Here is a 12333-nt window from a genome sequence, read left to right on the forward strand (position 1 = left end):
ATAGAAAACATGCTATAGTTTCAAAAACACCGAAACGAAATCAGAAAGTCCGATACGGTAGAAAGTAAACCAACGATACGAGTATACCACCACATGCTACAAGCACATCCCACACACACACAAAGTCCTCGTCGTGAGATCGCTAGCAGACCTCTGGCATACTCTGTAAGCTCCTACCTGATATATGGAAAGACAGAAAATTCCCAGAATCCAAAAATGTGAGTACAAATACTCAATGGGTAATACAGAAAGACAGTGCATGTATGAAACAAAGAGCAAGAGTATAAATATATACAAGAGGTCAACAAGGTGTCAACAATATCTCTGCAGATAAATAGAAACTAACATGGATCTCATGTAATGCACCATATGAATGACATGTCAAACATAGTGCAACAATCAAGAATCAAACACGTAGACAATCAAAATACAGTATCAGTGCGATCCAATACATATATATATCATGCACATGATGCGCATATGCATGATGTAATTGCCACACTCACTACAGAACTCGTGCAAGCATCTGAGTTTGGGAATGTCCGACATCGGGGGATCAGTACTCCGCGCCCTACAATAAAGTAGTCCGGTGATCCAAATCGGAGGATCAGTGCTCCGCGCCCTACAATCAAGTAGTCCGGTGATCCAGTAGCTATGATAAGCTACGTATCCTATGACCGATATCTGTCCTCTAATACTCATCCCTGACGTACCAACCATGTACTCTCCGAGTACCACCCCTACCCGGTGTCGAGGCAAATCATCGACTCGGCTGCGTACTACCATACAGCCACCATCACCGCGATGGAAATAGGGTATGATAACCACCTATATCAATATATCACTACAAGCCATCTACAATCATGATAGACCCACAAGGGATTTACAATCGTTCATCATGCATCATGATGAGATGCTCAAATCATAGCAATCAGCACTTACCATACTAATCAATAAGAGTAGGTATAAGTCATAATGATCTCAGGTATCATAAGGAAAGAACCATATCAATAAGGATCACAGATGTCATATCAATGATAGAAACAACAGTCAAGAATAATAATCCAAGATCAACAGACATAAGGTCAAGCATGATATGAGCATGAATAACATAAGCAGTATACAAATAACAGGCAAGAATAATATCAAGGTATCAAACTACAAGAATTGTCAAAGAATTATGCATTGGAAATGGAAAGAACTGTATTGACCAAATACAGTAAATTACCCAACTAATAAATTGCAGGTCAAATAATAGAACCCTCAAAAATAGATCCTCCTGTAGTATCAAAGTCCTATAAATGCTCAAGGTCCTGTAAAAAAATAATACATCTCTAAATGTCATGATATAACCAAGAAGCCCTAATCAAACTTAAGGTTAGTTTAACCCTATTTAACTATCCCAACCTTGGTTAGACTAATCTGATTTATGGGTTGTTATAAACATGAGTCAACTACTTCATTAATCATTCGTATTAACCCATTAACAGAATTAATCTTAGATTTAATCAAACCTAAGCTAACCAACCAATCTAATCAATAAATCAGTTACCGTAGGCCAACTCATACTAACAGCATACATCACAACATAAACCAATTTCTCCACTCGTTGCTAATCAACAGAAAGCTATTAAGGAAACATTTACCTCCAAAAGAATCAATCCCTTATCCTCAAATCTTCTGACTCCTTTGATTCCCACATCCGAACCCTCTGGTCCGACTCAAGACCTTTACCCTAGATGCACTTGGTTTCGAAACCCTAGCTCAACCAACAAAGCTGCCGGCTAAAACCAATTCAAGCTTCCGATTCAAGAACTCCTTGATTGACCTGCTCAAACCAAAATCACAATCGAATTCCAAACTCAATCCAACGAAATCAAGATCCAATTACTTACCTCAGATCTACGATCAACCCTAGAAAGGATCTCTAATCTCTCTCTTCCTTGCAGCCAAAATCATCGAAAATCCCACCGTCACAGATTCAATCAGGTTCGGCAAATCAAGCTGTGAAGGGAAATCCATAGTAAATCAGAGTGGATTCAAGACAATCCTATGAAATCCGCCCAAAACCTCATCTCTTACCACTCGTAATCACTTTGATCGCCTCCTCCACCGACGCCGATCTTCGCCTCTACCCGCAAGATCACACCACATCCGGCAAGAAGTGAGCTCGATGATCCTAGCTTTCCGATCTTCGGCAGCTCCGGTCGTCCACATCGGCAGCAAACCTCCTGTGTTCATGTGATCGGAAACAAAAGCGGGAGAACATAGGAAGGGGGAAGGCGGCGCGTCGCGGAGGGAAGGCGGTAGAGGCAACTGCGATCGGGAGGAGATGGAGGCGGTGTTGGGCAGCGAGGCGGAGTGGAGAGGAAGAAGAAGAAGGCGCGGCTAGAGAGGGCTTCGGCGCGTATGGGAGGAGGAAGAAGAGTTCGGTGACGAAGGAAAAGAAGAGGCGGCGAGTTTGCATTTTAAAGAGGAACGCACAGTAACCTAAACCGATTAAACCCAAATCGGCGCCATTAAACCAAGTTTACTGGGCTAAACTCAATTAAAACCTAGGGTTTATTAAGACGATTGAATCGGTTACTGTAGCGAACCAGGTTCAACTTTGGTTCGCTTGATTCACTAATCAAACAACTTCCGATTTGATCCAAACCAGTTTTGTTGGATTCGTCTTCGCAAGATGAATCTTTTCATCCATTTTATCCTATCAAAACCTCTTCCCGCACGAACCAAATCAAGTTAGTTCCGTTTGGTTCAATCTTGATTCGTTTGGTTCACTAACCAAACGATCTTTGATTTAACCTAACCCAGGTTTGTTTGATTTGTCTTAGCGAGACGAATCTTCTCATCCCCTTTATTTTATCCCAATCTCTTTAATCACAAATCAAACCAAGTTGGTTCAATTTGGTTCAACCCGAATCGTTTGGTTCACTAATCAAACAATTTCAGATTGGACCCAACTTGGTTTCGTATGAGTTCCCTTCTCCAATTTCACGAAATTTTCGGTATCTTACAGTGATTGGTGAGTATTTTTACATGTGCAATTATGTACGTATTGAAATATTCTCTAATCGATGAATTAATAAGATAATATTGAGGATTCAAGGACAATAACTAAAGCTCCTAGTTTAGTAAACTTTTTTAGGTTTACATGGGAAGGGGCCACTTGACATGGGAAATTACCTTTAGGTGTCTAACTGCTTGAGATAACAAGTTGGTGGCCTCATCATTTGGTAAATTGAATGAATTCAAAGCAGGTAAAACTAAGTATTTTTATAACCTAGTAATTACCGAATTACAATCTGACCTTAGCTTATCATATGGTTAATAGAGCTTGAGATAAAGATTAAGTAGACTCGTATAGTTAGGGCACAACTTGTGTGGAGTTGAATTATATAGATAATAATCTTATTTGATGCTTGGTTGATGAGAGAACCAAAAATTGGAAAATTTAATCATTTTTTCTTCCTCATTAACTATTGCTTTCATATATTTTTAGTTTCTAAACTCTAAATAAAACAATTCATATAAAATATGTTTTCATTTAGTTTTCTTAATGCCAAAACATAATGTACCATTTCCTAGGCAATATTTCCATTTAAATCCTATTCTTGCATTTGGGGGTAGTTGTTCTTAGCACTAGCAAGATACCTAGATGACATAATAAAAGACTTGACTAGGTAAATTTTTTGGAAAAGTGTGTAAAATAATACAGAAAATCTTGTTTTATTACAAGAAACAAGGCCCTATTTATACACCAATTTAGGGACCTATTCTAGGAGAATTATTTTATAAAAAAAATATTTTTTATAGGCTAATATCCCTAAATATTCTAAAACTCCCCTTTCAAGTTGGAGAATATAAATCATATGTACCCAGCTTGTTACATATGTAGTCAATTCGAGGACCTCTCAGTGATTTAGTGAATATATCTGCTAGTTGATTATGTGAGTTAACAAAACTAGTAGATATTTCACTAGATATGACTTTCTCTCTGATAAAGTGACAATCGACTTCAATATGTTTTGTCCTCTCAATAAAAACTGAATTCGAGGCGATATGCATAGCGGTTTGGTTGTCACATATAAGTGACATTTGTGTAACCTCTCCAAATCTTAGCTCTTAAAGCAATTGTTTGAGCCATATAAGCTCTTGACTAGCTATGACCATAACTCGATATTCTGCCTTTGTACTGGATCTTGCCACAACATTTTGCTTTTTGCTTTTCCAAGAAATAAGGTTATCTCTGATAAATATACCAAATCCAGAAGTAAATCTCCTATCAATGGGAGATCCTGCTCAATCTGCATCAGAATACCCTATGACTCGAGTATGTTCTTTGTCTTCACACAAAAGACCCTTTCCTGGAGCGCCTCTGATATATCGGATAATGCGTGTCACAACATCCCAATGTTCCTTGCATGGAGAGTTGAGAAACTGACTTACTACACTTACTGCAAATGAGATATCCAGACGAGTAACAGTAAGGTAGCTTAGTCTCCCTACTAATCACCTGTATCGTTCAAGATCTGGAAGAGGCTCCCCCTGATGTGACATGAGCTTGACATTAGGATCCATGGGGTTATCAACTGTTTTTGAGTTTAACATGCTTGTTTCTTTTAGAATATCTATTGCATACTTCCTTTGGGATATGATAATTCCATCTTTGGATTGTGCTACTTCTATCCCTAAAAACTATTTGAGTTTGCCGAGATCTTTTGTCTGAAAATATTTGAAAAGATATTTCACCTGTAAAATTTCGAGATGATCACTACCTGTGATAACAATATCATCAACATAAACTACTAAGTGGATGCAACTAGTAGATGAGTGACAATAAAAGACAGAATGGTTAGCCTCACACCGAGTTATGCCAAACTGTTGAATTACAATACTAAATCTACCGAACTATGCTCTAGGAGACTGCTTGAGGCCATATAAAGGTTTCTACAGGCGACATATAAAACCAAAAGACTCCCCCTGAGCAACAAAACACGGAGGTTGTTCCATGTAGACTTCTTCGAGTAGGTCGCCATGTAAGAAGCATTTTTGATGTCCAACTGATAAAAAGGCCAATGTTGAAGCGCACCAATGGACAACAATATATGCACGGAGGACATCTTGGCAACAGGAGAAAAAGTGTCTTCATAATCCAATTCAAAGATCTGAGTATAGCCTTTAGCAACGAGGCGAGCTTTAAGCATGGCAACCTTTCCATCTAAACCAACTTTCACTATATATACCTATCGACAACCAACAACTGACTTTCTTGGTGGTAGAGGAACGAGATCCCAAGTCCCACTGCTTTGTAAGACACATTTCATCGAGCATAGCCTATTTCCATCCTGGATGGGTAAAGACATCACCTGCAGTCTTCGGAAGAGAAATAGATAACAAGGAGGAAAGACGAAAAATAAGAAAGAGAAATACGATGATAACTTAAAGAAACATAATGAGGAGAAGGATTATGAGTGGAATATATACTTTTCCGAAGTGTAATGGGAATATCAGACTCAGGAAATTGGATCGGAGGACAAGGCGAAAGACTTGGCTCCAAAGATGTGTCTAATAGGTTCCTGCAAGAGTACAGTTGTTGTCAAGTAATAAAGTTATTAAATCCACAGGGACCGTGAAATTAATCACTAGACTAGTACAAAAAGAGTTGCGAACGAAATAGTTTTTGTGTTGGGTTGAGAAAGAAGAACAAGAGGGACCTAATCCTCGAATAAAAGGGAATCAACTATATGGTATGTATGGGAAATGATCCTAGGATTTCAGAGTCCTTGAGAGTTATGACTGAAAGTATCATGGATGTTTTGCTATTCCTCAATGTTTATATCAATGTAGGGATTCTAACCAAGCTATCTAATTAGAGCTTTTTAGGCTTCATCGGGATTATATCATGAATCTCTAATGTTATGATTACTAGTTCAAGATGACACCTAGATAGTCCGTTTTATAGCTCTCCCGCTGTCATCGGGCAATCCAGCAATACTATTAGTGTCTTACCCTCTGTCACCAAGTACCCAATTAAGGACCTCTCCCTGTAAACAATAACCGTTAGTTATTCCTCATGGGAATTCATTACGGCTTAAGAATCTCTTCGTAAAGTCCGGTTAAAAAGGTTCACATCCTATCACAAGGCACTCCGGTCATACGATCCTAAAATTTTGTGTAAACCGTAATTCACTCTCCTCCATATGAAATCAAGTCTTTAAAAAAAATCAAATATGCACGAGATATAATTCCAAATAACAAAGCATAAACATGTCATAGAAGATAGCAAGTACGAATCCATCGAGCAAAATCATCCGTTACATCTCAATTCTCCTACATCCTAGAATCAAAGAGATCTACTCTATGACGGAGGAAATACAACTCAAGAAGGAGGAAGAAGAATTCATCCTAGTCCCAAAATCTAAGAAAGAAAAGGAAAAATGACTTATCAATATGTGCAGCTTTCCTTGGATTGTGATCTCGTCGGCAGTGGATGGAAGCGGCGGAGTAGTCTCTGGAGGATGGATATGGCATTGAATTCCCTCTTGGAACGTGGTTACAGCTCCTCTGTGTCGTCCTCTGATGGCTCACTTCAAAAGAGTTTCAAAAAGACGTTTAAATAGGCATCCAAGGGAGACATGGTCGTGCTTCTTGGCATGATCGAGAAATTCGGAGTGACATGGTCGTGTCCCACAGTGCGGCCAAGAAGATTGGAACGAAATTTCTATAGACACAGCCGTGTTTCATGGAATGACATGACCATGTTTTGTAGAACAGTTGGAAAACTTCGGGCTAACTCCCCGCTGGCACGGTCGTGCCAGGTCGGCATGGCTAGAGAAGGCAGGTGCTCTGGAAAGGAGGCACGACTGTGCCTTGTAGGCATAGCCACACCAAGTAGGGCCTCTATTTCTGGGGCACGGCCGTGCCTGGTAGGCACGGCCTGAGGCTGGTGGTCTGCTATTTCTGGGGCACGACCGTGCCTGGTGGCACGACCTAGAGAAGGAAAGGCGTTGGTGGAGGGCACGACCATGCTTGATAGGCACGACCCCTTCTTTGCTTGTGTTGTTCTTCCTTCATTCCATTTTGTTTCGCACCCATTTCCATCTTGCAAATGCAAAAGTACGAGAGCATACCTTCAAACTAGGAAATAGAAAAAATATGTCTAATGCATGAATGAAGGATGCGATAAACATAGAGTATCAATATGAAAATGTGTAAAGATGTCTAATAAAAGCAGTAAAAATATATGCATACCCTACATCAGTGTTCATGGCAGCGTCAGTGGTGGGCGACGACAAAGCAGGATGAGGACGACGCTGATAAACCTGCAATGGAGGAGATGTCTCCGGAGGTGACAGAGACTCCTCCGGAGGATAAAAGATAGCCATCAGTGTAGGTGTAGAAGGGGAAAACTCAGACGGAGATCCATTAAGCCCAAAAAATAGAATCGAATCAAAGAACATGACATCAGCAAAGATGAAGTACCGACAGAGTAGGGGATTAACACTTGTACCCTTTTTGAGACCGTGGATACCCAAAGAAGACACATTTATGAGATCAGAGAGAGTGAAAAATGATTGTATTTTTATGGTTTGATATAAACTTTTCAGTTTGGCACAAACTTGTATATTTTGTATCAATTTCAAGTTTTGTTATTCATCCATTCCAACTTCCTTTATCTTTCACCATTAGATACTTGTTGAAATGGTTTTAGATTATTTAGAATGTTCAACTATGATCGATGGGCAAGATGTCCATTAATTAAACATTTACTTTTTCCCATAGTTGATCTAAGATAAATTTATTGATACAATTCATGCCTCAACAAGATGCTAAAAAGCATAAGTGAGATATAAGTATCATCCTAGCATCTCACACATAATTTAAATGTTCCAATACACAACCAAAGTCCTCCTAAAGTTTTGTGAGATGAAAATGTAGGGTATAGGCTCATGCAAAGCTAAAATCCTTTATTCTACAAAACACATACCCAACCCTCTTCTAATATTAGTGAATTCAGCTTCGGGTAATGGTTTGGTGAATATATCGGCAAGATTTGACTTTGATTCAATGTAGCTTAGCTCAATGTCTCCTCTTGCCACATGATCTCTAATAAAGTGATGTTTTATTTCAATGTGCTTTGTTCTTGAGTGATGTACCAGATTTTTCGTTAGGTTAATGGTACTCATATTATCACATAATATTTGAACCTTGGAATAGTGAAGCTCATAATCTTTGAGTGTATGCATCATCCATAGTAGTTGAGCTACACATCCTCCTAAGGCTACATACTCGGCTTCGGTAGTAGACAAAGCTACACATGGTTGCTTCCTACTACTCCAACTAACTAGGGAGGATCCAAGAAATTGACATCCACCACTAGTACTCTTCCTATCCAACTTGCAACCCGCATAATCCGAATCGGTATACCCAATTAGATCAAAATTTTAGTTTCGTGGGTACCAAAGACCTACATTTAGGGTTCCCTTAATGTATCTTAGGATCCTTTTTACTACGGCAAGGTGTGATTCTTTTGCACACGATTGATACCTTGCACACATACCTACCGCAAATAGTATATCTGGTCTACTAGCGGTTAGATAGAGCAAACTACCAATCATACTCCTATATTGTTTAGAGTCTACCGATTTACCCTCAACATCATTATCCAGTTTTACATTGGTTCCTATAGGAGTTGAGATTGTTTTAGCATTTTCCATTCCAAATTTCTTGATCATTTCTTTTGCATATTTTGTTTGAAAAACATGAGTTCCTTCATTCGTTTGTTTTACTTGTAAGCCCAAAAAGAAGGTTAGTTCCCCAACTAAGCTCATTTCAAACTCATTTTCCATATGTTTGATAAATTCATGTAAGAAGTCATCGTTTGTTGACCCAAAAATGATGTCATCAACATATACTTGGGCAACAAAGATATCACTCCCATTTGATTTTATAAATAATGTTGGGTCAATGGTTCCTCTCCTAAAGCCCTTAGAAATTAGAAAAGTTGAAAGTCTTTCATACCAAGCTCTAGGAGCTTGCTTCAAACCATATAATGCCTTTTTGAGCTTGTACACATGGTTTGGATAGTCAACATTCTCAAATCCAGGAGGTTGTTCTACATACACTTCTTCCTTAATAAAACCATTTAGGAATGCCGATTTAACATCCATTTGGTGAAGTTTAAACCCCATGTATGCGGCATATCCTAATAGGATCCGAATAGACTCTAACCTAGCTACTGGTGCATAAGTCTCATCATAATCTAGTCCTTCAACTTGGTTAAATCCCCTAGCCACCAGTCTAGCTTTATTCCTAGTCACTTTCCCTTGGTCATCTAGCTTGTTCCTGAAGACCCATTTAGTTGTTACAATAGTGTTGTCACTAGGCCTTGGAACTAGCTCCCACACATCACTTCTCTCAAATTGATTTAGCTCTTCTTGCATTGCTAGGATCCAATCGGTATCAATTAAGGCTTCATCAATCGTTTTTGGTTCAAATTGGGAAATTAGGGCTATTTGACTTGTTTGATTCCTAAAATGAGATCTTGTTCTTACCCCTTGTTCAACATCCCCTACTACTTGGTCAATAGGGTGATCTTGATGATGCCTAAGGGTTCTAGGTCTTGTGGGCTCTTCACACTTGTTGTTGGCACGTTTAAGCTCATCATCCGAGTCACCTCTTCCTCCCCCTAGATTGTTACTTTCAAGTTGTAAGTTCTTGAGCTCATTTGTTATATCTTGTGTTCTTGCATTGATATCTTCATCAATTGGTGATTTTCTAGGGTAGGTATTGTTTGACTCATCAAACTCAACATTTGATGATTCTTCAATTGTTTGAGTTCGTTTGTTATAGACCCTATAGCCTTTGCTAGATGATGAGTACCCAACAAGGATCCCTTCATCCGCCTTGGCTTCAAATTTCCTTAAATCATCCTTGGTGTTTAGAATGTAGACCTTACATCCAAACACTCTAAAGTAGTTTACTTTAGGGATCTTTCCACTCCATAGTTCAAATGGTATTTTTCCTAAAAATCTATGAATTACCACCCTATTTTGGATGTAGCAAGCAGTGTTAACTGCTTCTGCCCATAAATAGGTGGGTAATGAGTATGCATTTAGCATTGTTCTAGCGGCTTCTTGCAGTGCCCTATTTTTCCTCTCAACAACCCATTTTGTTGAGGCGTCCTTGGGCATGAGAACTCATGCTTGTACCCATTTTCTAAGCAAAATTTGGAGAAGTTTGAGTTTTCAAACTCTCCACCATGGTCACTCCTAATCCTATTGATTTTTAGAGTTCTTTCATTTTCTACCCTTTTGCTAAACCCAATAAAGATAGCTAAGGTATCATCCTTATTTTTCATAAAATACACCCAAGAAAATCTAGAATAATCATCTACAATTACCAAGCAATATTTGTTTCCATTTAAAGAGGGAGTGCTATGACAATCAAATAAATCTAAATGCAATAGCTCTAATGGTAAAGTAGTGCTAGTTAAGGTTTTACCTTTGTGTGATGACTTAGGTTGCTTACCCTCTTGGCATGCATCACACATTTTGTCCTTGATGTACTTGAGCTTTGGTAGTCCTTTCACCAACTCCTTGTTAGCCACTTTAGCTATGGTCTTCATGTTGATGTGTCCAAGTCTCCTATGCCATAGCCATCCTTCCTCTTCTTTTGACATGAGACACTCAATAGTAGGGTTAGAAGCAAGAGACAAATTTATATAATAAAGATTTTGGCTCCTATGTCCTTCTAAGATTACATTTTTCAAACCTACTTGTCTAACCAAACATTTGTTGGCATGAAACTCAACTTGATAGCCCGAGTCACATAATTGACTCACACTAAGCAAGTTAAATTCCATGTCCTTGACTAAAAGGACCTTGTGAATTGTGATTGTAGGTGAAACCTCAATGGTACCTCTACCTATTATTTTGAGTTTGCCACTATTCCCAAATGATACCTTTCCTTTCTTCATGTATTTTAGTCTTGTGAACTTACTTATATCTCCGGTCATGTGGCTTGAACATCCGCTATCCATAATCCACATATCGGTATCCTTCTTCTCTCTCACCTATACAACATAAAATACATCACTTTTGGGTACCCAAAAACTTGACTCACTAACATTTTGTAAATACTTCTTAGGGACCCAAGCTTGTCTAACTTTATCCTTAGGTGATTTGTTCAAGGACCCATGTCTACCTACTAGTGATATATATGAAACCTCTCCTTAGGTCTATACCCAATTCCAGCTTTGTTATATACTGCCCTTTGACTGTTCAATACCATATCAAGGTTTCTAGACCCAAGTGTGAATTTTTCTAGGCACCTTCTTTAACTCAACAATTTCCATTTTTAATTTTTCATTTTCATCACATAAATCAACATGGTCAACATCGGTATTTCTAGTAGTCCTAAGTTCTTCTTTCAAGGCTTTAACTTTAGATTTAGATTTAACTAGTGCATTTTTGAGAAAAGCAACTGTACGATAAAGAAATTTTACTTTAGCACTATCTATTACCTCATCCTCGCTTGAGGAGGATTCGTCGTCGCTTGATTCTTCTTCACTTGAGGTGTCATGGTCACTCTCTCGTGCCATGAGCGCCATGTGCCGGGTGATATGGCACAACTCCTCCTCATCATCCGAAGAGTCACTACTTGAGTTGTCCCACGTGGCTTGAGCTACCATCACCTCCTTCTTCTTGTCCTTCTTCTTCCTTTCTTTTGTGTCTTCTTTCTTCTTCAGATTCGGACAGTTTGGCTTGATGTGTCCCTTCTTGTTGCATTCATAGCAAGTCACGTTAGGGTTATATTTGAACTTTGAAATTTACCTTGGGGTGGTGTGAACATCTTCTTGACATCTCTCCTGGTGAACCTTCTCGACTTCCCCATCATTCTTTTAACATAGTGTGCCACCTCTCTAGCCGACATCTCTTCATCACTATCTGAGGATTCCTGCTCGGACTTGGATGATGCTTCTTCTTCTTCTTCTTCTTGTCCTTCTTTTCTACAAACAAAGCTATACCTTTCTCTTTTGTTGACAAGTTAGCTTGCTCATGTAATTCAAATTCACAAAATAGTTCATCTAGCTTAACAACAGATAAATCCCTTGACACTTTATAAGCATCAACCATTGATGCCCATAAAGTGGTTCGGGGGAAAGCTTGTAAGAACATACCTTACCAGATCACGGTTGTCGATCTTCTCACCTATGACATGGAGACCATTCACAATCTCCTTGAATCGTCCATGCATCTGGCTCACCATTTCATTAAGCTTCATTGTGAAGGATTGTAGTTGACCCACCAAGAGATCCCTCTTGGCTCG

General features: G+C 39.0%; 1 protein-coding gene across 1 annotated transcript; it reads right to left on the reverse strand.

Moving 5' to 3' along the window:
* Positions 1–1764: 1764 nt before the first annotated feature.
* On the reverse strand, positions 1765–11695 carry LOC141833162 (uncharacterized). The gene is made up of 3 exons (XM_074720547.1): positions 11528–11695; positions 9025–9956; positions 1765–1828 (listed from the first exon to the last, which is right to left on the reverse strand). The coding sequence occupies exons 1-3, from the start codon at positions 11693–11695 to the stop codon at positions 1765–1767; spliced, it is 1164 nt and encodes a 387-aa protein (XP_074576648.1).
* Positions 11696–12333: the final 638 nt, after the last annotated feature.

Source organism: Curcuma longa, chromosome 8 (genome assembly GCF_044706935.1).
Source record: "Curcuma longa cultivar G26 ecotype Majalengka, Jawa Barat chromosome 8, ITB_CL_G26_1.1, whole genome shotgun sequence".
Lineage (NCBI taxonomy): Eukaryota > Viridiplantae > Streptophyta > Magnoliopsida > Zingiberales > Zingiberaceae > Curcuma > Curcuma longa.

Bases quoted from the DNA above. Each gene is read 5' to 3' on its own strand.
- LOC141833162 (XM_074720547.1), bottom strand. From the start codon at position 11,695: ATGGTAGCTCAAGCCACGTGGGACAACTCAAGTAGTGACTCTTCGGAT. The intron at 9,957-11,527 runs GTAATAGATAGT...TTTGGATGTAAG, and splicing joins CCTCCTCAAGCGAGGATGAG to GTCTACATTCTAAACACCAA. The intron at 1,829-9,024 runs GTATGAAAGACT...TGGTTTGAGCAG, and splicing joins AAGCAAGCTCCTAGAGCTTG to GTCAATCAAGGAGTTCTTGA.